General features: G+C 42.0%; 1 protein-coding gene across 10 annotated transcripts in view; it reads left to right on the forward strand.

Moving 5' to 3' along the window:
• The first annotated feature begins 18 nt into the window (after positions 1 to 18).
• The window catches only part of PRDM10 (PR/SET domain 10), a 44066-nt gene continuing 18740 nt past the window's right edge, over positions 19 to 25344 (forward strand). The window contains exons 1-14 of one of the 10 annotated variants that reach the window (XM_033519707.1): positions 19 to 165; positions 1307 to 1405; positions 6246 to 6365; positions 9279 to 9472; positions 11216 to 11383; positions 12945 to 13004; positions 15589 to 15708; positions 16647 to 16854; positions 17238 to 17479; positions 18513 to 18716; positions 20607 to 20679; positions 21320 to 21437; positions 22399 to 22528; positions 24547 to 24771. In XM_033519707.1, the coding sequence (XP_033375598.1) occupies positions 9380 to 9472; positions 11216 to 11383; positions 12945 to 13004; positions 15589 to 15708; positions 16647 to 16854; positions 17238 to 17479; positions 18513 to 18716; positions 20607 to 20679; positions 21320 to 21437; positions 22399 to 22528; positions 24547 to 24771 (1641 nt within the window). In that variant the 5' untranslated portion in view covers positions 19 to 165; positions 1307 to 1405; positions 6246 to 6365; positions 9279 to 9379. Of the gene's footprint in view, positions 1406 to 6245; positions 6366 to 9278; positions 9473 to 11215; positions 11384 to 11408; positions 11602 to 12944; positions 13005 to 15588; positions 15709 to 16646; positions 16855 to 17237; positions 17480 to 18512; positions 18717 to 20606; positions 20680 to 21319; positions 21438 to 22398; positions 22529 to 24546; positions 24772 to 25344 lie in introns of those variants that run through there. The other 9 variants (XM_015649702.3, XM_019008916.2, XM_033519708.1 and 6 more) reach the window with 9 other exon arrangements.

Here is a 25344-nt window from a genome sequence, read left to right on the forward strand (position 1 = left end):
CGCCTGCTGATTGGCCGTGTGCCTCGCGCCCCTGCCTCCTATTGGCCTAATTAGAGGAGGGGGCGTCTCACCCCGTCTTCGGATTGGCTGTTGATGGCCGTGGAGACTTTATCAGGGACTGTGGCTGGAGGTCCCCCAATCTGCCCTGTGAGGGGCAGTGGCCGGGTGTGTTCTTGGGGTCCCGTTCTCTTGAGATTCTTTTGCCCCAGGGGGCTTTTTGGGTATCAGTGTGGCTCCTGGCTTGGTATGGTGGGAAGTTAGGCCTTTCCCCACTCTCCTGAGGTGGTTGCATTCATGAGGGTCCTAGTGTGAGTTAGCAGCAGTTGCTGCACGTGGAACCTGTGGGGTTCACTGTTCTCCCGACAGTGGTCTTGGTGCCAAAAACCCTGTTCCTGTGGTCTTGGGTGTGGTTGTAGCAAGTGGATGCTTGATCTTGTGGCTCTCTTGCTCTGTGGGTGTTGGTGTTCAGTTGTCCCATTTCCTCTCCTGTGCCCCGGTTCCATTAAAAGCGAGTTGATGCGAGTTTGTTAAATGGTTGAGTTAGAATGGAAGAACAAGGTCCTGAATCTATGCCTTTCAAAATTACTCATCCTAAAGGGATAATTCACCTTTTTTATTTCCCTGTACAAGAGCTATGTGTAGTCACCTTTTACCTCTCAGCTGTACATTGCAGAGCCTCAAGAGGGGTCTTACAGGGTCCCTAAATTAAAATTTAAACTTGGTTTAGGCTACTGACGGTAGTCACAGTCCTGACAGTGAAATGAAGGGTTGGTATTTGTGATGCACTTTTTAGTACTTTGGCATCAACCTGTCTAGTGTATCACTATATATACTTACGGTTCTTACAGGTCTTTAAAGAATGATCAAGTGCAAAGCTGAGTGTGTAAAATGCCTACCAATGTTGCCCTGTGTGTTTCAATGGGAGTAGAGACTATACGGAACTTTCACTTTCTTCTGTCAGATTTTTAGTAATTCAGTTATTTTCTTTCTTGTAGTTCAGTTAGAAGATGAGATGCTAATGAATTGCCAACTGATTTTAGAAGAGAATTCTCTGCATCTTTTGTGGATGCAATAAAATAATTGGCATTATTGAGCCTGCTAAAACCTTTATTTCTAGGAAAAGTAATACAGGAGAGTGTATTGCTCTAGTCTATCCCTAAATGGAAAACTTCTTTCTGAAATTGTGACCATTTTTGGCATTTTGCTACATGGATGCTTCTCTTGTGTGAAAAGAGACGGCTTTATTACTTTGTTTATAGGATGAAATATCTGTGTAATTATTATTATCTGATAGAATAATTTACAGTTTGATTTTAGAGTGAAATGGGTCTGTAGTATTGTCTGCTCTCCTCTGGCACCCTTCGTTCTACCCTTTGCAGAAAATTCCTGGATGAGCTCTCTTGGGGTAAGTTTCTCTGCAGTGAGCAGCCACTTTGAGTGTGTTCCTGACCACCTGCAGCTGCTGGCAGCTGTGTACACTGAATTCTAATGGACTTCTAAGTGTATCTAATTAAGGAGGCTGGTTTTGTATGGTGAATTTTGTTTGGACTTGAACATGAGATTGGGTCTATTTGTCACTTCTATCTCGTGCTAGTAAAACATGCAGCTGTTCTATCGTAGCCCTGAAATGGATCTATATGTCAGTTCCCACCTATTTGAAGGTGCAGGTAGTCCGTTTGTTCTCTGGGGTAGCGCAGAGCAGCAGCTATTCTGAAGGAGCCACTTTAGGTATGTATTTTTATGTGCAGAAAAAGGTAATTTTATTTTTTTGAATTTTACAACACATAAAAATTGAGAGGAGAGGTGTAGGGGGAGGTGGGAGAGGGAGAGATGAAGCAGTACTGCCCACTTGTAGGAAGGGAAGGAATCCCCTCCAGCTGACAGTTCTTTTGGGAAGAGCTTGCTGGAGGAGGAGAAGAGATGGGAGACAAAAAATTACCAGGAAGAAGCTGGAGGGAAATGGTTTGTTTTCTTTCAGTAACCCCTAACAGAGCCATCTCAAAGGTTGTGTGGACAGAATTGTAGAAGACACTGATACAGACATTTCTTTTCCTTTTGTGTCATCCTGTAGTTTAAATGCATGTTTTTCTTGGTTCCTTGCTTTATCAGACTTCTCTCTTTGATTTATAAACCAAGTCCTTTAAGAAGATAGGATCACTGCCTTGAGCAGCTGGAGTCCAAAAACTGCAGTATGTAATTCAACAGCCCATGATATCACAGGGGCTTCAGAGGATAATACATTGGGAAGACGACAACATGAGGAACATGGCCATAGATTCCCAAAGATGAGGGTGGGAGGAAGAACTCCATTTGCTGGAGTGGATATTTAGATATTGAGCAAATGGGAAGAGTGGTGACTAAAGAAGAGATTTGCATATGTAGAAAGTAATGAAGTTGACTCTTTGCCCACTGAGGGAGAGGACAGTGTAAGAAACACTTTATTATACAAGAATTAGGACACAAGAGAGGTGTCCTTGGAGCATCTCTGAGTAGGTGTCTAAACCCAGCCTAGGTAGTCCCCAGGAGGATGTTAACCTGTGCTCAGACTGGATTCTCTCCTGTATTCTGTGGTAGAAATGGATTTTCAGTTACTTATCTGATAACTTTTGAGAGAATAGTTATATTAGACTGTTGTGCTGTCACTTTTGGTGCCTGGGCACTGTCCCTTCAGGAAAAGGACTGTAACATGTGATAGGCACAGCAGCAGAGGACTGGCCTTGTTCTAAGAGATCTCTTCCAGTTCACTATTGCTTTAATGATGGATGTCCCATGAGGATGTGGATATAGATTCATTATGCACAATGGCAGTAAAGAGTGAGTTGGTGTTTGGCTGAGATCTTCTATTTATACTAGGACAAAATAAATTGAAGCCATTTTTCCCTTTCTGGAAATAATTCTTGCTGTCCCAGCCCTATTATGATTTCCATTTTTAACTCGCCAGTAAAACATAAATATTGTGGTTTGTGCATGACCTGATTGATAACATTCATGCAAAATGCACCAGGGCCAGAGTTCCTTGAAACAGTATGTGCCTGTGATGGATGGAAATGCAGAGGAGATTGACCGGTCCTCAATGAGGTTAGAAACCTTTCTGCTGTAATGAAAGCATGTTCCTGCTAAAGGATCTCAGGAAATGCACTGGCTCTGCCTTCTAGGCAAACTGGAATAATTAAGTGTGAGATAAAGTTTTTTGCAGGCACATGTGATGTTCCTTTCGAGCATAATAAATAATTTTCATATTAAGAACTGGAGGAAGACTCAGAGTTGTAAAACCCTTTTTGTACCAATCTTGCTGCCCTTGCACATGGCTGGGGTGACACACAGTTGTCAGTGAGCTCAGCCGTGGGAGGATTAAGCCAATAGTCCCTGCTGCTACTGCTGCAGGGAGCCTCAGACTATGGCAAGGCTCTTTTACACTGGGGAGTAAATCACATTAGCCAGTTTATGCACTATTATTGTGAAGTGGGGGTTCTCATTTGAGATACTGAGTGGCTTTATTGTTCCCTGAGCAGGGAGGTGGTCGTTTCCCCTTTGCTCAGCTTAAATATTCCTCCTTTCTCATCCCAGAGAAGGGACAAAAATTAGAGTTTGGCAGCCACTGGCTTGGACTTTTTAGCAGAATGCCCTTAGTGAGGCTCACAGAGGTTGCTGCAGATGAAGTCCCCAGAGATTCTGTCTCTGTATTTTCTTGTATAGTCGCAGCATTGAAAGAAATTGTCATTCTTTAATAGCAGGTTTGCCAAGAAAATACGGTTATTGTTGATTACAATTTTTTTGTGGTGCTTTTTTCTGACTTTCAGAGCTTACCTTTGAACCCTAGAAGAGTTCACTGGGTTTAACTTGTGTTTAGAACACTTAGACATCAAACACAAACCAACAGTGACTTTGCTGTTTGTGGTTTTCTCTTACAGCACCATTCATTCCTGAGTGTTTGTGGGGGGATCATGGATGAACCTGTGAGGGGCCACATGTGGAGCTGTGCTGGCTCAGGGTGTCTAGGCAGCAAAGCTAACAAGGATATTGCTGTTGGATAGGCAATGAGGTGCTTTGCCCCTCTGAGCAGTGCTTTCCCATACTCTGGAGCTGAATGCAGTGCACAGGGAAGCTGCTGGTTTAATAACACAGCTCCAGAGAAAACACCATCCCGCAGGAACAGCAGGAAGGACTTGGAGAATGTCGCAGAGGTCAAAAGGAGGTTTTAACCAAGATTTCCAAAGTAAATGAAGAACTGTCAGACAGTGACACCGAGGTGCTTTCCAGGCATCAGGAGCAGCAGAGAAGTTTTGTCATCAATGGTATTTTCTGCATTGGATGTCAAATGTGAAAACTAAAGAGAGATGGCTGTAGGCCTATGACAGCAGCAGGTCCCAGGTGGTGTTGAGAAAAGGAAGGTAAATGTGACGGTTGTCCTGGAGGCATGGTTAATTTACTTGCGCAGCTCAGAATGAGTTAACGTTCCACTAGAGAAGATATTCCAAAGTCACAGGAGCTGTGCTGGCTCTTGTATCGTGTTGTGTTGCGATTTGCACAATATATAGCGACACACAGGACTGTCACTGCCTCACCACTGTCATGTTGGAGTGGTAATGGATTATATTTGTACTCTTTAGTTATGCCTGTTACTGTTTCAGCTTGTGTCATCACCCAGCATGGACAGGGTGAGGCATGCCTGTTGTTTAGGGAGGAAAATACTGTGTCTGCAGTTACTGTAAATGCCTTAACATCTCCCACTGGCATTGCTTCTTGCTCATGTTTGTGATGCTCACTGGGTTGTGTGAAAGCATTGGGCTGCTGGCAGAATTTTGGGTGACTATTGGGCGATGTGTCATAATTGACTAATCTTTCAACTTACAGAGAAGTAAAATCTCATCATTTTCAAGTTGCTGAAGTATTTGCTATGAGCATACAAAGAAACCAACAAAAAACAACAACAAAAAAAAACCCAAAAAGAAACCCAAAAAAGATGGTATATTGAAAAATATTTGAGCCAGGCCTCTTATATTTTATAGTGGACAGATTATAATAGAGACATATCTAACATGCACATTTAGCATGAGTTTAAGCAAGCTGTTTGGATTTCTGTTTTACTAAACTTTTACATGGATTTTTATTACAAAATGTAGCCTACTTTATACTGAGAAAAAGCTGTTTATCCTATCACAAGGCCTTTTATCTTTAATTATCTTTTTTTCTTTTAGAATTTCTGCAATTGAGTTTCAATTTCTGTTACACAGTTTTATGGTAATTCCTTGGATATAGAAGAGCTTCCTGTTGAGGTGCATGTCTTGGTGTTTGTTTAGCTTGTCTGAAAATGTCTGATATGTTCAATACGGTGAGAAAAATCAACAGTTGCAAAGGATAATCCATGGGCAAACAGTGTAGAGAGCAAGCAGGGAGCACTCCCTGCATGCCACTGATTTGTCAATGCTTATGTCCAAAGTTTCACATTTATTTCTGCTAAAAAACTACCAGAGCTAAGAGAAGACCACAGGGAAACAGTTAAAATTTCGAGACATTGTGGCAGTCAGTGTCAGGGCTGTAATGGGTATTGAGAGCAGGATTAAGGAGGAGGAGCATCCTATGGAGGACCAGTGAGCAAAGTTAGTTTGCTCTTCTCGTCATCAGTGTCAGAAAATTTCCTCAGGTGTTGGTGTTTTGTGGCAGTTCTATTGTCAGTGACTTTGGATAAGATTTTTCCAGCTCCTGGCCTTGACTGCAGGGCTTGTTTCTCAGCTGAATTTCAACACCTGCTCCTGTCTCCCGCCCTCTTTATTCCCTGTCCCTGGGACCTCTCTGGGACACAGCCTGTCCGCTTCTGCATTGTCTTTGCTCTCAGCACATCCATGTTTCCAGGGAAATGTGCTTTTTAGTGTGTTTTCATGATTACAGATGAACTGAGGGAATGCATACCAGAGGCAGATCCTAGGATAAATTTGGAAGTACAGAAGCTGAAAGCATCAGCAAATCCTGCAGTTTCTACTATTGTCCCTTACTACTGCACAATTGGCTGGGCTGAGCTGTTTGTTATTTTCATTTCTGTTAAGAGCAGCAATTACTGGACTGGTTATAGAATCTGCAGCTCTGGGTCACTGAATCTGGCTCAGCCTTGCTTTTTTTTCCCCCAAGATTTTAAGTTAGTGCTAACTTTCAGAACCATAAAATGACTGTCTTCTGCTTTTCTTTCCAACTTCTTGGTACTTCATTTTTCAGAGATGAATCTTAATACCCAGTTTTGTCTTTTAAAGACCCTGCCTGAGCCCTTCAGTCTCCTTTGTACTCAAGTTGTAAGTTATCTGTGCCAAAATGACTCTGCAGGAGTGCGTCACCATCTTCCTTCAGACCTCCAGTGTCTGCTGGTGGGGAAGGTCAGCCAAAAATTCTGCTACTTGTTGCACCATGTGGAGTTAGCCAGAACTGTGCCTTTCCCTTAATTCAATTAGTAGTTAATGTAATTGCATTCTTTTTAACAGGGTAATTATATTTTTTTTTAAAAAATCAAACCACCCCAAATGGAAACCTCCAGTGTTTGTTTTTATTTTTAGTTTTCTAATCAGTTAGGTAATTGATTAAACTAATGGCTACTTTTAGTGCAATTACCTGAATTTGCTCTTGATTAATACAGGCAGTCTAGGAAAAGAGCTGTTGTGGATAAACCAGCTGAAGAATATCAACAGGATAGGTGTTAAATTTTGCAAAGAAGTTGTTCACAGTATGTTACTTACCTAAATGCTGTCATGTTTTGCATGAGTAGAGGTGATCATGTACCTGATATATGTATATATTTATATATTCTGAATAGAGAACATATACTTGATAAAATGAGTGAAGGAGATCAGTGAATAAGGTAGGATTAGATACAAGAAAATCCCTAATTTAATCCATAATAACATAACAAGTAACTAGGAAAAAGGTTCTGTGTAGGGATGGATAGTATTTATAGATCAGAGCACGTGTACACTTGGATATATAAATAAATAATATTTATCTGTAAATTGCCCTGGCTTTCCACACTTGGAGAACAAGTGTGCTGCAGTTAATTTGTTGGTACTAAACTCACGCATTGAATGCTGGTACATGGATTTCTTTTTAATTTTTATCCTAAGTGCTTTTTGGGGATAGTTTGTATCAAGCAATATTAATGGGGATGAGATTTCTGTCCCTGCATTCCCATAACTAGAGATGTTTGGATATAAGAGAAAGTCAGAACAGTTCCCCAGTGCCTGCCTTTGTGGGGCCCACGGCTGCTGCATTGCTCAGCATGAGACAGCAAGTGTTAACTCCAGTCACCAGTAACAGCATAACTTGGTGTCTAGCAATGCCCAGAAATATCTTTCCCACTCTTTTTCTTTGTATATATGAAAGTAATATGATTTTTTGCTCCACCACACAGTTCAGTGATGTTAGCCTGAGACTTTCCTGCCCTGGTGATGTATCCAATTGGCCAGGCCCAGTGGAACAGTCAGCGTTCAGGTCAGCACAGCTGAGTCTTTGCTGGCAAAATTAGGAGGAGACAGAAAGTGCCTGCTGCTTTTTTTACCTCTCCTGATCTATTTGTCAGTTTGTCAATGACAAGGCCAAATGCTAGCATTTATAGGGATAAATTATGACTAAAATAATTTGCATTTAAAATGCAAATGAATGAAAGCGTCAGCAAGGAGCCTTCTGCTTCCTTCCTGGTGCACAGATGGGGGCTGGCATTGGAGCAGTGCAGCAAGGCACTGGATATAAAATAAAGTTAATTGGAGCAGCTGAGAAATGAAATGGGCTCAGCCTCATGCTAATTCATGGTCTTTGATTTAATATGACTAATTAGAGATGAAGGATTGGGGAGGTGCTGAACCACGGACTTAACCAATCACCAGAGCTGTAAATTACCCTTCTGGGATCACAAAGACAGATTGAGAGGCCCCAGTAAAATTGCAAGAGGTGAATAAAATCAAACTTGGAAGCAGTTTGTCAGGATCTTTTGAGAGTTTAAGTTACATTGTTCATTTTTAGTAGTTGACTATTTGTCTTGGTTTGGAAAACAGGTGTCTGCTAGGGAGGGCAGGAGCCTCCCTTGGAATGAAAAATGTAAAACCCCTCCCTCTGAATTATGAAATCAAGGGGCTCTCAGACAGAGATCTAGAGATAGAAATAACAGTTCTTCGCTAGTATGTATAACAAGGCAAACGAACAACAATAACTACAGCATTAACAAGAAAACAGAAGCAGGGAGCCCGTGACAGCCTTCTCGGCCGAGACGGGAAGGGATGGAGGAGAGGCTTTGCCCTCGGGCGGGCAGTGCCGGTGCTCCTGCAGGGCTCTGAGGAACACTGAGCTGGAACAGCAGGGATGAGCTGAGATCCCGGCCCGGTGGCTGAGGTGGATCAGCAGCTCTGCGGTGGTGGCTGGCACTGCTGCATGTCCTGGCAGGACAGGAGGTGCGAGGCCCATGAAGAAAGAGGAAGAAGCAGCAGCTCCATCTGGGTGATGATGAATTCCCTTCTCCCAAGACCACAGCAGCTCTGAGAGAGTGTCTTGTTCTCCAGCCCAAGAAAGCAGCCAGCCTCCAGCTGCCCCTGCCCTCTCTTTTTTCTGCTTCCCTTCCCCTCACCTCCCCCCAGCTGAACTGTGTTTCTCAAGCACAGTTTCTCAAGTACCAGCAGTCAGATTTTCCCGACACTGATGGGTAAAAATTCCATAGCTGAGAAGGAACAAAAGGAAGGACACCTAACCCCCAACACAACTGTAACACTGTACTAACCTGGTCTGGGGTTTTGTCCAAGGTCAAATCTGTCTGTACATGGAAAACCAGTTGGTGCTCAAACAAAACCTCATTCAGGCAAACTGAGGAACTGGTGATGCAAGTCTGAACATAGTGTTTTCTTGTTGGAAGCCTCAGGTCCATTTTTTGCATTATTTATTGATTTCTAGGCCTGTAGGTACCAGAAGGACAATGAGGAGAAAGTGGTATGGATAGCCTGTGGCCAAGGAAAGACATGCAGGAAGAATTCAGTGTACTCTTTCACTGCAATTGGTGCAGTGGTTGATTTATTTCCTCCTTAATGGGACATGGAAAGGGGCAAACAGAGGACTTGTCCATACTCAGTGAGATAAGTTTTCTCTTCCCTTACTCCCATGACGTAAGGTGTTTGGGTCTTGTAGGAAGTGTTTGTAAAGCCAAATCTGCTTTACTCTGTATTACTGAAGTGTAGTAGCTGGTAATAATAAATCCCTCATAGCTCCATGCCATGTGTCATGCTGGTTTTAATGTCTCTGTTCTCTGTTTTTTTTAGAGCCATGTTGCTGAAGATCACCTTGTCTTCTGGAAGCAGAAACACATTGAACAGATGAATCCCTTCAGCCAGACATTCCTCCAGTAGATCTCTTTCTCCTGATGGAGCACTCAGGCAGGGAGGAGATGGACTTGAAAGAGGAAAATCCTCAGGTGTGGACTGAGTCTGCAGCACAGGAACAGAACAGTGCTCAGGTGATTAACCAGAGCTCTGCCTCTGCTTGGGCTCTATTTGGATTGGTGGGAGGGTTAGTTTCCATTTGGCCCTGATTTAGAGTCTAGAAGCTCAGCTTTCATTTGAGCAGAAATGCAAACATTTCTGTAGTGATTGGGGGTTAAAGCTTCAGAAACCGAGAAGTGCAAATTGCAGCAGTGAAGACACAGAGCTCTTAAATGAGCTGAAGAAAACCAGGCAGTGGCTGTAGAAGTTTCAGTGTACAAATATATTTATGTGGGAGAGTAATGAACATGAACAAAATCTGTGCTCTGTGGCAGCCACTTTTGATGGCATCATTCGAATCAGCTGGAACTGTGGGTGGACCTTGGGGAAGGCAATATGAATATTTTTTTCCAGCCAGACATCTGGGTAGTGAGGAAGGGAGAAATGTTAATTGTGACTAATGCAGTCAGGTTCTGCTGTATGCAGCTTGTCTCTCTTGCCTCCGAGACAATGCAGCTGCGAATTTTCAGAATTCTGCAAATTGATTTACTCTTTTAAGTATGGTCGGAAAAGGGTGCTGCATGGTGTTTGACCCACAAGCTGAGAAATTCTGCCTCTCTTAGTAATTTCCAGCTTTGAAATTTGCAAAGAAAGGCGGTTTTCAATGGTCTGTGTCCCCTTCTCTCTACAATGGGATAACCATGCTGCTGTTTGCAGTTTTAAGACTTAATGAAAAACATGGCAGTTTAAAGGTTTAATGAGTATTTGCAGAGTGCTCTCCAAATGTAGTGTTTGTGAGAGGATTTATTGTACAGAATCAGCACTGAGCATCCACAGGAGAGTACCAGGTGTCTTCTGGAGCATAAGCTAAAAAGTGAAACAAGATAAAATATGTAACTGTAGCATCATTTTATGTGAAAGAATTGTATGTGACTATGAATACTTGTACTCAAACTAGGTTTCCTGCTCACTGTCCTGTTTTTCCCATTCACTGAAAATGCTTTGCAGGATATTAAGGATGGCAAAAGCTAAACATGTTCCTGTTTTCACTGGAATCCAGTATTCTGGCTCATTTAATATAGGCCGCTGATCATCAGTTATGATCATAATATACTGGTAAAATCAACTTGTTTAAATTTTAAGTGCTGCCCTAGACATAACTAGTTCCAGTAGTCCTTGGAATCTGTGCTTAATGTTTTCAGGTATAGGTTTGACCATTTGAATAGTTGAATTTTCTACTGATGCTGCACCCACATGCTACAGAGGAGCAGTCTAGTATGCCCTACTGCCGCCTCTGAGAACTGCAGTACTATAACTTGAGGAATATCAGAGTTAGTAAGTTCTGTTAGCCTCTCATCAGACAGCAAAAATTACCTCCAGCTACAGAACTGGCTGAATGAAGTCATTATCATAAATTCTGAAAGGGATATGAGCATAAAGGAAAACAATATCCCAATAAATTTAATAGATACATCAGTTCATATTTGAACTTTTTCCCTTAAAAATTTTTAAAGTGTCATGCAAGAACCAAGTGTGGATGGGTGCTCTTTGCAGCAGTTACGTCTTGAGTTGCAGTGCAGAGTAAAACCAGAGACTGATGGGAGTTGTGTCCAGATTTCTATTGGTAGAATAATTGAGTGAGATTTGAAATGTGTGTTTTTCTGCATTCCGATTAGTTGGGACACAAGCTCTCTCTGCTTTCCAAAGCACCCTGTGACTCTGGTTCTGTGTCCCACTGGCCTGTGTTGGTGCGAGTCCAGGATCTGTTTGTTCCCCAGGTGCACTTTGTCCCCGAGGGTGGGGCAGTGGCCCAGATCATGTACAGTGACGAACAGGAGCGCGGCCCCGCACAGCAGGTGGTTTACACAGCTGACGGCACCTCCTACACCTCTGTGGACACCTCGGAGCACACCCTCGTTTACATCCACCCCGTGGAAGCTACGCAGGCACGTGTGGTTCTGAGCCCACCCTGGTTTTGGCACCTAAAAAAAAATCTTGTTTGGGATAAAAGCCAGTTACCAGCCAAGTGGTATGACTGGAAAATAGCATGCAGTCGCTCCCAGCAGTTTTCTCTGCCCACTGCTGAGCATGGACTTCATGCTGTTCATTTGTCTGATGTGCAAATCTGCTTATCAGAGGATGATGAGGCTATGAATTACGAAAGGTTGGTTACTTCACTGAAGGTGGATGAGATTATAATTTACTCAAAAATGTTTTCCAGAATGAGGATAATCTCAGCAGAAATTCTGCCTCTTGTATCCAGTAAAAAGCTAAGAGCCATCTATGTTTTTTCTGGAAGAGTCTTTGTTTTGTGTAGTACAGTTGTCACAATTGATAGTTATAATAGTCATGTCTTTTTGCAGAGCATCTGTTTATTCAACATAATTTTTTAGTCTCTGCAGAGTTACTGATTTTATAGACCTTTTATATTTTTTTCCTTCTGCATAATCATATTAAATAGCCTTTATTCCCTTACAGCACATGTTTATATGGAGTAAATATGCTATGTATCTCTGCCTCTGTGTGAACAGGTTAAAAAGGAACAAGCACGCTTTGTCAAGAGTGTTTTATAATATCTTTACTGACAGGGCAGATTAGCTGTGCTGCAAAGTGCACATACCTGACACCCCCATCATGCTGGCAGGGCCTCATGTGGCACAATGTGTCTTGTGCAGCTCTCAGCTGTCCCAGAAAATCAGCTTCAGTGTGATGTCCTGAGAGAATATCTCCCGGGAAGTTACTGGCCAGCTAACTCCAAAACTCTGAATGCTGTCATCGTATCAAAAGATGTGTAGTATTCAAACACTCTTGTGCATCTATGGTGAAATTATTACAGTGCTAAAGGAATTTATATTATACCGTGATTTATTTTGTTGTAGCCAGGCTGCTACAAGCTCAGATATTTCAAGTTTTGCTAAGTAAGGCTGGCCTCAGTCAATCCATAGCCTTGCTTTTCCTGGGATTCTGTCAGGGCTGTTCTTGCAGAATATTGAAATTGGCATGGCTTCTATGAAATTAAACAGCATCCTGGCCATATCAAAGTCCCATATAGGATGTGCATGATAGTTCCTCAAAAGAAAGCATCCAGCAGTCTTGTGAATTTTCAGGAAGAAAAAGCTCACGGTTACCTTCTATCCTGCCCTGAAGTGTTACACATTAAGGGTATAGATAGAACTATTGAATTTCTTCTTGTGGATTTTATCAAATCAACAATTGACAAAGTGATTTTGGTAAATAAAAACAATAAACCCTGTGAAACACTTCAGCTGTAGAGATACAAAGTGCCACATAAATATATTAAATCTTTATGGAACATTACCTAATTTTTAATTTCTATGTGTGTAGGTCTAGTTGGGTAAGCTGAAGTAATTTGCTGTGATAACAGGCAGGTTAGGAGCTGACAAAGGCTCAAATGTGGGTTGTTCTGTGCTGGCAGGGTAACTTTTATGTGAGTTGGGAGTAAAAACCCCGAGGGCTTGTTTGGTAAGCCTTTTTCACTTTGTCTAGACTCTGTTTACAGATCCGTCCCAAGTGGCTTATGTCCAACAAGATGCTACCACCCAGCAGGTAAGGAAGAGATATTATTCATTTTGGGTCTAAAACTCTGAGGGAACAGTTAGGGAAGGTAAAGGGACATTTGTGTGGTGTGGGAGGGTAATGAGCTGTCTCTGAAGTTGTCCAGTGACAATCTTAGACTTGTACTAAGACCAATGACTGGCTTGAGCATGAATGACAATAAAAGTTAAGAATGATTTTGGGTTTATTCTCTTTAATTCATATTGAACAAGAATTCTAATTTACTGCCCCAGATAGCATGAAAAGTCTTTCAACGGTGTCCCTGCAGCAGATGGGGCTGATGTAATCTGAATGTGCCATTTTGGAAAGGCTGGGTGTTCAGTTGTCCTCATACAGATTCTAATCCAAATGCCTTTAGGGCCACAAAAGGTTCTCCAGGGATTGAAAAATTGGATTAAATTCTAGGTTTACTAGAAACGTCACAGGAAGTTAAGTGTAAAACCTGAAGAAGTTCAGTGACTGGCTCTCTTACCAGGTATGCTGGGCTTGTCAGTGTGAGGTGGCCTGGGAAGAGAATAAAACTGCAGCCTGTGTTTATAAGGTTATGATGATTTTTTCCTTATGCTTTTTACACCCATCACAGATGGGGAAGTTTTGTTATTAACTCTTACTGGTATCTTTGGGGACTGCACCGTGGTAATCAACTGTAGACAGGTGCTTTCACATCTCTCTGGTTGGAATACTCTGTTTGTCATAGACTTTAAATCGTTACTGCTTGGTGGGTCTTTAATGACATGTGTGAATGGATGTATTAGATCCAAATCATCACCAAATCCATCATTAGAATATGTATTTATTGAAAATCTTGGGGCAGAGTGAGGAATTGAATGAAAAAGACCTTCTAAATGGTTGAGGCACGGATGGGAAGCAATGACTGACACAATAAAGGTGTTACTTGTCTTCTCATTCTCTGGAGTTTTGCTCTGGAATTTTTTTGTCTGTTCATTTCCCTGCATTAAGAAGCCAAAATTTCCTATTTAATTGTCATGAAGCTCATTTAACTAACATGTATATGATTAATTAAAAATAGAGATTACTTGTGCACAGTGCAGATGGCAGTAACAACTGTAACTGCTGTTATTATCCTAAAAGCACTTGTCTGTGTCTGCAGCCTGTCCTCCATTCCAACACTGTCTGACAGCAGTCATAACACATATATTAATTTTTGGTGAATGGTTAATCCCTCATTATATCAACTCCTGCCTTTGCAGCTGTTTTTACATCAGTGTTTCATGTGGGACATCCCTGAACTGACAACTAATGATAAAATAATAATTAAAGCTCCTCTTGTCTTTCAGAAGAAATTTTACTGTAGAAAGAAAGTGGGAGGTTTATAAAAATAATGTCCATAGTCCATGCAGTGCCTGACATGGAAGTGCAAGTAAGGGTATGTTTGGTGTGATTAGTAGTAGACAATGCTAACAGGGGTTACAAATAGATCCAAGTGTGTTTGACCCTCTCTCCTTGTTGGCACACTGGAGGAATAATGATGCCTCTTCTGTTGCCACTTGGCATCAGAAGTGTCATTATCAGACTATTGTAGGTGGTTTCCTCCTCACCATCACACCATTCCCCGAAATCTTCTTGATATTGTTTTTCAGGAGTTTCATAAATTACTCTTAATACCTCTTTAAATAAAGCAACTAGTTTGGAGTTCTGAGTGTGCACATCATGGATTTTGTTGTCTGCTCCCTCACTACTGGAGCTGCTTAACAGTTAGAGGCACAAACTAGAAGCCACATGATGTCAGCTGTAGAGAGTGATGAGAAGTCATGCAAAATAATGGTGCAAATTCCTGTATAGATAAGCAGGAAATGAAAGGCAGAAAAGGTGATTCCTAGGGTCTTAATTGTGCTTTGTTTTATTCCTGAATGGATGAGAACAGTGTGGTAATGTGCATTAATTTGGTTGTTACAGCACAAAAAAGTGAGTATGTAAACAAAAATGTATAGTGTGAGCAAATGTAAAGAAAAATAATTGTTGGGATCCTCTTGTTTGAGAGCTTGATCCTCTCGTGAGGTCAATACATCATCCTGGTTTTTTAATGGATTCTGGATCATAGAATCACAGAATGATTTGGATTGGAAGGGACCTTAAAGCTTATCTAAAGCTATCTTAAAGCCCAGCCATTGGCAGGGTTTGCTCAAGGAAAAAAGAAGTCAAAAAAAGAGGAAATGTTTCTTAGTCCTTCTTTTACCTTTTCCCTTGAAAATGAAAGTAAATTTGGTCATAGAGGAAAAGAGACCCCAAATCACTCGTTTTACCGAGAGCTAAAGAGCTCCTAACATCTGTTTTTAGTGTCATTTGAACCCAGGCTGAGTAGGATCTTAATTTAAAAATGTGTAATAGGTAATTCAGAATTTGAAATCTATATATTTGAAGCCTTTCCCTTTGTCCCAGGAGCTGCAGGTTCTGTCCAAGCCCATCCTCCTTATTTGAACCCCAAAAATCATGAGAATGCCACAGTTTTTTAGCGAGTGAAGAGCTCAAGGGAGCTATGTATGCCGGGCCCTGCCCGTGTGTTAAGTGACTGATGGAAATGCTGCAGTGCTAAAATGAGTGCCTGTGATTTTAGGTAACAGTGCTCTTGCCTGCTGCTGCTCAGAGCATGAATCCCACCAACTTGTCTGTGCTTGGCAGCGTTGCTGACCCCCCCCAGCCAGTGACTCTGGAGCAGGGGCCACAAACAGATAGAGTAAGTTGCCAGGCACCCTTTCCTTTTCCATGTACTAGTACACTGATTTCATTGCTCCGTCATCTCTGGGGTTGAAATGTGGCTGAGTGATATGGGAGATGCGATAAAGCTGTAGTGCAGATTTGTACTGTCTTCCATAGTCTCACCATGGATCATATGGGGGTTTAGGAGGTTGTTTATTTAATATACAGAGAACCACCTGTTTCACAGATGGTTCTATGAGCAGCCACCTAAAAAGTCTATCAGTGCTGAAAAGTGAAGTTAACAGCAATATCCACTGGGTTTCCTCGTCAGTGTTTTCAGGCAGCTCTGCTGGGTGTAATATTTCTTGTTCTCTACCTGAGAAACCTGTGTGGGTGATGGAATATGTGCCAAACTTCAAATGTTGTGGTTCTTTTAAGGAAGGAAAGGGCTAAATTTGAAAATTAGTGGAAGAATGCAATGCCCTCAACTGTCTTTTGTGTCCCGTAGTTTATATCTTGTCTCCACGTTACTTCACTCCTTACTGACCTCTACCTTTGTTCTCTGGGGATTGGTTTTGTTGGCTTGTAAAGAGAAGATCATGTGCCAAAGTGCAGAATTCTCTCACTTGTATAAAAGAAGTTAAAATACAGCCTTAGGCTCTAGGTAATATCCACAGAGCCTGGAGTTTGTTTCAAATTTCGTGCAAGGGTCCAGAACTTCCTCTGAGTTCAGTTTCTTCTGAGAACAGAGTCCTTGGCAAGGTAGAGCCAGGGAGTAATACAGGTGTTTTGAGTGAGGCCATCAGCAGCAGTGAGCCATGCAAAACATCCATTGGTAGTCATTTAGCACCTTCCTTAGTCCTCCTCTCCATTACCAGAGGCAGCAGGAAGGGTAGATTAGCAAGGACCTTCATTGCTTGTCCTTGTGGTTTTCTTCATGAGTCAGCTTGAATTGTTTGTGAATTCTCTCCTCAGGCATCATTACCGGTGCATAACCAGGTGTTACCTCCTATGGAGGCTGTGGAGGGTTCTGATCCTTTAGCACCTTTGCAGAATCAAATGGAAAGGATAGAAACAAAAGAGGAAGATGATGAGGATGAAGATGAGGATGAAGATGGGGAAGACACTGACATGGATGAATGGGATCCAGATCCACCTCGACCCTTTGATCCAAATGATTTGTGTAAGCATGTGCAGTAATATGTAGTGTACTACCTGTCCTGCCCCCTTTTTTCTTCCCTCTCCATCAGTTTTTAGTAAAGAAAGGCAAAAACCATTCAGATTTTGGCACTAATAAATAAATGTTAGCCTTTATTCCCAGAAATGTGAACTGTAATTGGGCTGCATTACTGAAAAGACAAAATTCTGTCTTTAGTGAAGTCTCTGAGCTGCTTTGTTTTTATTTTGCTGGACACTGGCCTGTCTAATAATTTAAAATGTAGACAGATTATTGACATAAGTGTTCCCACAGCTAAGCCAAAGATGTTTTGAGAGAGATAAGGCTGTTCTGAACTGGTGTGTGAGTATCTGCCTGAAAGTCATGTCCTCTCTGCCTTTGTGTTGCAGGGTGTGAAGAGTGTAATAACGCACATCCTTCAGTGTGTCCAAAACATGGACCTTTGCATCCCATCCCAAACCGGCCTGTGCTGACCAGGGCAAGGGCCAGCCTTCCCCTGGTGCTCTATATAGACAGGTTTTTGGGAGGTGTGTTCTCCAAAAGGCGTATCCCGAAGCGTACACAGTTTGGGCCTGTGGAAGGACCCCTGGTCAGACAGACTGAGCTCAAAGACTGCTATATCCATTTGAAGGTAAGGGTGAGAAAAGGGGGAATCAATTTGTCCCTAAGCTTTGATTTTCATTAATTTGTCACTCTATTGTGATCAATTCACTAGAGATGTTTTGTTACTTCCATCTCTGAGTGTAAATAAGAAATACCCAGATGGCTTTGATTCCAAATCTGCTCTCTTATTCAGGGTGACACACTAATCCTGGTGAATGTTCTGGCATTATGGTGATAGGATATATATATGTATATATAGGGTGCATAATATGGAAGGCTGTGAATCACTCTCACATGAGCTGAAGCAGCATCTGGACATAAAAACAGCAGCCCCTTCTGAGGACGTTCTGCAGCCATTCTTTTGTGTCATGTTGTAGCTTCAGTTCAAAATATTTTTCTTGCCTTTCTGTTCATAAGATGTAGGGGACAGGAGATACTTTTATTCCCTTCCTCTTGCCAAGTAATTGACATGGGGTAAAATGGATTTGAGTGACTTTTACCCATTTATTTAGTGGTTTCATTATAAAAAATTAGTCGTTTATTTGTTAGAGTTTAGATCCACATTCTTAGGAGAGCTGTGATGGTCGGTGTCTGACAAGCAAGTTGTGACCATAGGCAGATTTAGCAACCAAGAGAGTTCAGCTAAAGAAGTGCTGCTTCCTGCTTGAGGCAATGTCATGAGTCAAGAAATGAAAGGAAAAGTGGGTCTGCCAATTAGGAACTTCTGACTGATGTTTCTGTAGCCTACTAAAGCTACAGCTACTTATGTGTCATTTGTTATAGAGGCATGTTCATACTGTCCCTGACCCCTTTAATGAATGATTCTTGTCCTTGAAAGCCTTGGAAGGATCCATTGTGCCTCCCTAGTAAACCTTTACCTGTTGTTGAAAATTTTTCAACCTGTTTCTGGATCCCTGTTAGTAAAGAGAGAAAATTAAGTATGCTTTCATTGCTCCCCTAATGTAACAGTTCCATGGGCACAGTAATTTTCTTAGTAACTCAAATTCTTCTGAATGTGCTGCCAGTCAGTTACAGTCACATATAATTGGATTTTGCTACAGGTTTCTCTTGATAAGGGTGACAGAAAAGACAGAGACTTGCAAGAAGACCTGTGGTTTGAACTTTCCAGTGAGGCTCTGTGTAACTGGATGATGTTTGTGCGTCCAGCTCAAAACCACCTGGAGCAGAACCTGGTGGCCTATCAGTACGGCCACCACATTTATTACACCACCATTAAAAATGTGGAGCCCAAGCAGGAACTCAAGGTAATCCATCATTGCTTGTCTGTCAGGATTCTCTTTTTCTACTGATTAAATTATATCTTAAGACTTTCTGCCTAGTAAGTGCCAGAAGCTACTGCTGTGAATAGTTTCAGAGATTTTTTCCTCTGATGGCCTGAACTGAATGCCACTGAAGTCAGTAAGCAGTTAGTCGACAACATAGGTATTTTAATGAGCTTTGTCTCGTGAGGAAGTTTAAAATAAAAATATGTAAATTATTTGTCTCTCCCTGTCATGTTTTACACAGCATGTATTTTGTTGACACAATCTAATTTTTATTGCAGCAATTTTATTTTTTTTAATTCTGGATGCCCTTTCCCGTTAGCCCTGTGTGTTCCTGAGTTGTTTTCTGGTGCCTTAAGTTAATATGGTCTCTCCCTTTACCTCGTTTTCCTCGAGATTCTGAAACTCTACATGTGAAAAATGATAAAGGATATTGTGACTTCCCTGTGGTTTGCTTTTTGTTCCCTCTAAAAATTTATTGATTATGTTGAGCTCAAAGCAGGATGGCTGGCTGAGATGGCCTTAATTTTCAACATTTTCTACTGGAAGAGGGAACCAAAAATATCGACATCATGACATTTTGTTTTTCTTCAAGTCTCTTCTGGCATGTAGATTTCAACAATTGTCTGGAAAAACAACTGTTTAGTAAGTGCACCTACTAAATCAGGGCAAAAGTATACTTATACCCTTTAAGAGCAGGACTGTCTGAAATCAGTCCTTAATTTTTTAATGCTGAATTACTAGAAAACTTACAAATCCATTTTAAGTGCATTCAAACATAATTTTCTCAACAGTTTGTAAAACAATTTGAAATCAAACTTTAAATTTGTACAGACCTTCCTGTGGGAGCATAATTTTTGTTAGTTTATATGTTAGCATCTTCTGGGGTAAAATGGTTTGCTGATTGTAAGGCTTGGTAACATGATTTCCTCCCCAAGTGGATGCAGAGCATTCATGCACATTTTGTCCAGAGATTGAAATAGTTGAAGCTGGGAAGGTCTGATTTGCTGCCAGGTGTGTGGTCCAGGAGCTCCAGGATTTTATCTTTGTCCAGCTGGTGAGATTCGTGCAGAGTGACACACCTGCTGGAGAGTCCTTGAAATCCTACTCACCTCTGCCTGTGGCCCACTACAAGTTCAAACTTGTCTGAGTTTTTCATGCTGAAAATCTGTTGATGCCTTTTTTGAGAAATCTCTTCCAAAATCCACTTTTCATCAAATAGATGAAATGATGGAAAAATTCTCAGCTAAATGTGAGCAACTGCTTGCTTTTAGGCTTTAAGAAACTTTGTCTTCCTGCCTCTTGTGGTTCACTTTGTTGAAGGCTCAAATTCCTTGTATGACAAAAGTAGGTCCGTCATGCTGGTGCCTGGCAGATGTTTGTTTTGGGAGGCAGGACCAAATCCTTCAGAAGCATATTAAATGCATCTGTCTAGATGGTGGTGCCTATTGTCTACGTAAGGAGAGCAGGAGAAAAGAAATGGGAAATCCCCCAAGTTAGTAACATTTCCATTCCTCTTGGTACAAGTATCAGAACTCTGCTGACATCCTTCCTTTACAGTCATGTAGGTGGGTTTGAAGAAATTAATCTTATTTTCCTTTAGAGCTACTGGTAGCCATATGTGAGATTAACATTCATGTTGGGAAGCTAGACCTTAAAATTAAATGGATGTACTTCCTGGGCAAAGCTCTTTCATTCCTCAGTGGGGGCACATTTATCTTACCATACTTTATTCTTGAGGATGAAAGGAACAATGAGAGTTAGTGGTTGAAGCAAGTGAAGTAAATGTATTGCTTAAAACCCATTTTCAAATAAATTTCCAATAGTTTTGGTTCCACCTAAGTGTCCTGCTACCTTGTGCTCTTGCTGCAGGTGTGGTATGCTGCCTCCTATGCTGAATTTGTGAACCAGAAGATCCATGACATAACTGAGGAGGAAAGGAAGGGTAACATGGGATCTTCTGCTTTCAGTGTGGTGGTGGTTGCGAGTTGCACTCCTTACTTTCAAATATATGGGCTGTATAGTGCTCCCAAATTCCTGCTAGGTTGGGAAAAGTTAAACCAGATGTTGATTGTGTTATTTGGGCTTATTTCCAATAACTCTTCTCATGAGAATATTACCTAAATGTAAGCCTTTGTTTCAGTTTCTGTGAAGCATTAGGTTGCTTCCTCCCAGAAAGAGGTTTGTTTCTGTACTCAGTGTCTACTGTGTGCCATAAACTGATGTGTGACTGCCTTTGATTTAGAAATTTCCCTTGATATCCCTTAACTTATGCCAGAGGCACAATCCTGTAGGTGCTCTTCCATACAAGGGTGAATTTCAGAATCCCCCTGAATTTCTAACAGTGTTGATAGTCCATGAGAATTGTCCCCAGTGATCTTTCTGTGTCTTTGTGATGATCTATGGTCATAGTACAGTGCAGAGGGCATAAAAGCAAAGACCAGTGGAGCAGGGCTGGGTATTCTGCAGCCTGTCTAACCTTCAGGGGAGAAATATGTCCCACAGAGGATAGAGAGGCTGGGGGCCAAAAAAATTAGGTGTTTAATTGGTGATGAGTGAAATGGTGTTATTGACATTTCCAATAGTGCTCAGGGAGCAGGAAAAGAACTGGCCGTGTTATGAGTGCAATCGGCGTTTCATGAGCTCGGAGCAGCTCCAGCAGCACCTCAATTCCCATGATGAGAAGTTGGACTTCTTCAGCAGGTATTGACAGCCTTAGCTTCGCTTGTGGGTCACTATGGTGCTTCCCCAAACATGCAGAAAGGAGGGGCTTTATCCTGCAAATCTTAGTGACCAACTCAGGAGAGATCAACTCAGCACCAGAAGGAAAAATCATGGCAGTAGGAGGCTGACTGGTATAAGAGGCTCTGTGAAAGAAGTAGCTTGAAAGAAATACTCTGTTGAAACTGGTGAGGTTTTTTTGTTTTGCTTTTTTTTTTGACAAAGACTTTAAATACTTGTAATGTTTCAGTATCACAGTATCAAAATACTGTGTTTCTCAGAGATATGAAAGTACAGAGCTTGGAAAACGAGGCTTTTAGTGCCTCATTGGCCTGGCAAAATAGTTTATCCTGACCTATTAAAAACTGAATCTACAAACACCTCTCACAGAGCAGAAGACATTGGTGTCTTCTTTCCCCTGAAATGTAGCAAGTGACTCTGCTTTGTTTTGCTTTTTTGACACAAAATTGTTCCCTTCTGTTTAGTGTCTGACATCAACAGCTGTGCACTTTTTGGGGAGGGATGTTGTGGCCTCAGATTTTAAATGGGTTTCCTTGTGCACTTGTTCCATCATGCTGAAAATGCTTCCAGCACGCCATAAACTGGAGTGTTAGAAGTGGGAGGCTTGTCATGGCAGAGGGCTGGATGGAAGCAAGTAGTCCTCTTGGTCCCATGATTACTGATAGACATTTTAATCTGTTCTGAACCTTGGTTTCTCATAAAACACAAAATAAATAGATAGCAGCCAGAAACCTATTGTTTTTACTGCCAGAATTTCTTCAGTTTTTATTATTTACTGCTTTTTATTATTTACTGCATCATTGTTGCTGAGTTGAATGGATGAGTAGGGATGCTGAGAAAGAAAGCACAAAATCAGTGGAGAATCTAAATCCATCTTTTTTTGTACCTAACATGAAGCACCTTTGTCTCTTGTATTCTGCAGAGCCAGAGGCCGAGGTCGTGGGCGAGGAAAGAGGAGATTTGGACCAGGCAGACGCCCTGGGCGACCTCCCAAATTCATGCGCATGGAAGTAACCAGTGAAAATGGTGAAAAGTGTGAAGAAGGGACACAGGTATATTTTTGGAGATAGAGGGAAAAAAATAGCACATGGAACGCAAACTCTTAACTAAAATAATTTTGGGCATCAGTGCAAACTAAGGGTGTACTTTGGACTTACACATGAGTAATTCTTGGTTTCTAGCTGGAACTCTCTGCCAGGAGAGCACACTATTTCCATTCTATAAAACCTGTAAAATCACTTGGGTTTCTGCAGCAAGTTTCACCCCAAAGCACTTAGCAGTGAGGTGGGTTATTGTGGCAGTTTGGCAGCCCCACAGAAGTAATTTGGACAGTAAAACTGTAATAGGAATTTAGGTTCTTATTTGTCCTTTCTGGAATGTGAGATCAGCCTGTTCTTACAACTGTTGCTGGTGGAATTAAATCAGTTTGAGATGTGATTCTCTAGAATGTTTTAGTATTAACAGAAGGGCCTCCTATAGGCAGGCTTATTGCAAAATGTTCTTTTGCTTGTAGCTGTTGGTTTTATTCTGCAGGGATGTAATATGATGCATTTAAGTAAAAAGCTGAATTCTCTAATGCTGACCATACTTAGGTTACCACTAAGTCCTTTTATGAGCGGTGACAGGAGGGATCAGTGCTCTAGTTTATGACTTAGCTGAAAGTTGATATCTAGAATGGTAATTTTCCTCTGGCACCTTACTGGGTCATGGCTCCAAGCTGACTCAGAGGTATGCTCAGATGTATACTCTGCCTGTGAATTCCTGCTGCAATGCCCTAAATACTGCATTAAGTGCAGGCAGTTGTGAGCTCACCCTCTCCACAGGCTGACATGATACATGCCTGCCTCATTTAGACAAATAAACCTAATGCTGGTCCCAAACCCTTCACTCTGGGGAGGTGGTGCTTGCTGGGCACAGTCCAGTGTGTGAGTGGCCTCTGAACTAGACGTAGCTTGTGTCCTGCCAGCTTGGAGCGTGACCCAGGGCTGGCTCATGTGTGTCTGTGCAGTAGGACAGGGTGATGCCCCAAGCCATTGGAGATCTGCTCACCTCACTAAAGCTGGGCACGAGTTCTGCCTGGGAACTGTAGTCAGGATGCTGAGAGCACAGCTGTGAGTATCAAGGTGGAAACTTGCCACGCAGACCTGGGCTGGACACTGAGGTTGTGTGTTGTTTGCTAAGGGTTTCTTTCTGGTAAGCACTCACGGTCTGTAAGGGCTTCTTTCCTTGGTTTTCTTCTGCCACATCCGCTTTTGTGTTTTGACAGCACCAGCCTTCAGCCGACATAATTCAAGATTAATTCTGGTGCTGTTTTCTAGCTTGTGCTTTTAAGTTTCTTCAGTTGCATTACGTGGTGTCAAATAAAGATCTATGTGTGTTTTTTCATGTAATAAAAGATGATTCCATTCCAGAAGAATTATTGGAACTTTCAGGAAGAGAATTTAGATTTTTGGCATGTGCTTCCTGCTCACAACACCTCCCTTTTATGCTAATGCGAAAGGGGAGGAAGAACAGTTTTGTGTGATATATGAAAGTGATGTGTGCAGAGCTGGAAACTGGATTAAAACACCACATAGTTCCCAGTGTGACCATCTCATTTGTCACTCCAGTTCAGCAATCCAGATAGTTTGTTAGGAAGGAGAAGACACTGCAAAATGACACATAATGTTTCAAAGGGACAACTGTTTCCATGAGACAGAAATTCTCTCCTTTCCTGGGTCATCACTAGTCACTTTGGTTAAAGCAGAAATACTCTTGAGTGCAGAAGAGCCTCCTTGGCCATTAATAGCCAGATAATGCTGATTGTCTGTGACTGGTCAGTCAAAGGGATGGCCCATTGAGAGTCGCCCACCTGCAGCACTGCTTCCCTGGTGCTCTGGGTGATGCTGCTGTAGGTGAAAGTGATGTGCAGCGGACACAGCAGAACTGTAGGAGTTAGTGTAGACACTACACTGTTTTGTTTATAGCTTGTGATGAAATATATACAAATCTTGTTGTCTACTGAGTATTATCAAAGTGTTTTTCAGTGGGTGGGGGGAATAATCACTGGTTGTATGATTTGCGATTTCAGGACTTGCTGCATTTTTCCAGCAAGGGGCAGTTTGATGAGGCTGGACAAGCCCCACTGAATGGGCTGGAGCAGCAGGAACAGACTCCAGTGCCACCAGAGCCACAAGCAGCACTGGAGCAGCAGGAAAACCACATACTCCACGTCCAGCCGCAGCACGAGGGGAGCACAGTGCCCGCACAGAGCACCATGACAGCAGATGACATGAGGCGAGCAAAGCGCATCAGGGTAAGCACAGAGGATGGGGAATTGCATCCACTGTAACCCGGGGAATACCAGGCCTGCCTGCCAGGGCCAGCTGGTCCTCCTTTCAGTGTTGTGTCCATTTCCAAATCCCAAATAAAGCATCTCATTCCTAGCAGTTTTCTTTGCACTGAGAGGAAGACAAAACTCACGTAAAGGACTAGTATCTCATAGATGCTTGTGGGAACTGGTCAGGACCTGGAGCTGATTGAATTCCATCACAGTAATTCTGACTTGGGAAAGCAGTCCATTCAAGCTGGTAAGCAGGAGTGCTTCAAAGAGCTGGCAGAATTGCAGTGCTGCGGCACAGACTAGAGGCTTGCTCACAGCACCATCTGTGTCTCTCAGAACTCAAATAATTGCGAAAGAGGAACCACAACCTCAGTTTGGATCCGCTTCAGTAATTATTATGATGATACTTAGTGACAAAGTCCTTTTTGGGGGTAGAAAACCCTGCCTTTGAGAGCAAAACCTGTGTTACGAACAAACAGTATGAGCCTGAGCTCTGTGTCAACTGGCTGAGCTGTTTTTCTCTACTATGTGTGGGAGAGAAATGAT

This window comes from Parus major, chromosome 24 (genome assembly GCF_001522545.3).
Source record: "Parus major isolate Abel chromosome 24, Parus_major1.1, whole genome shotgun sequence".
Taxonomy (NCBI): Eukaryota; Metazoa; Chordata; class Aves; order Passeriformes; family Paridae; genus Parus; species Parus major.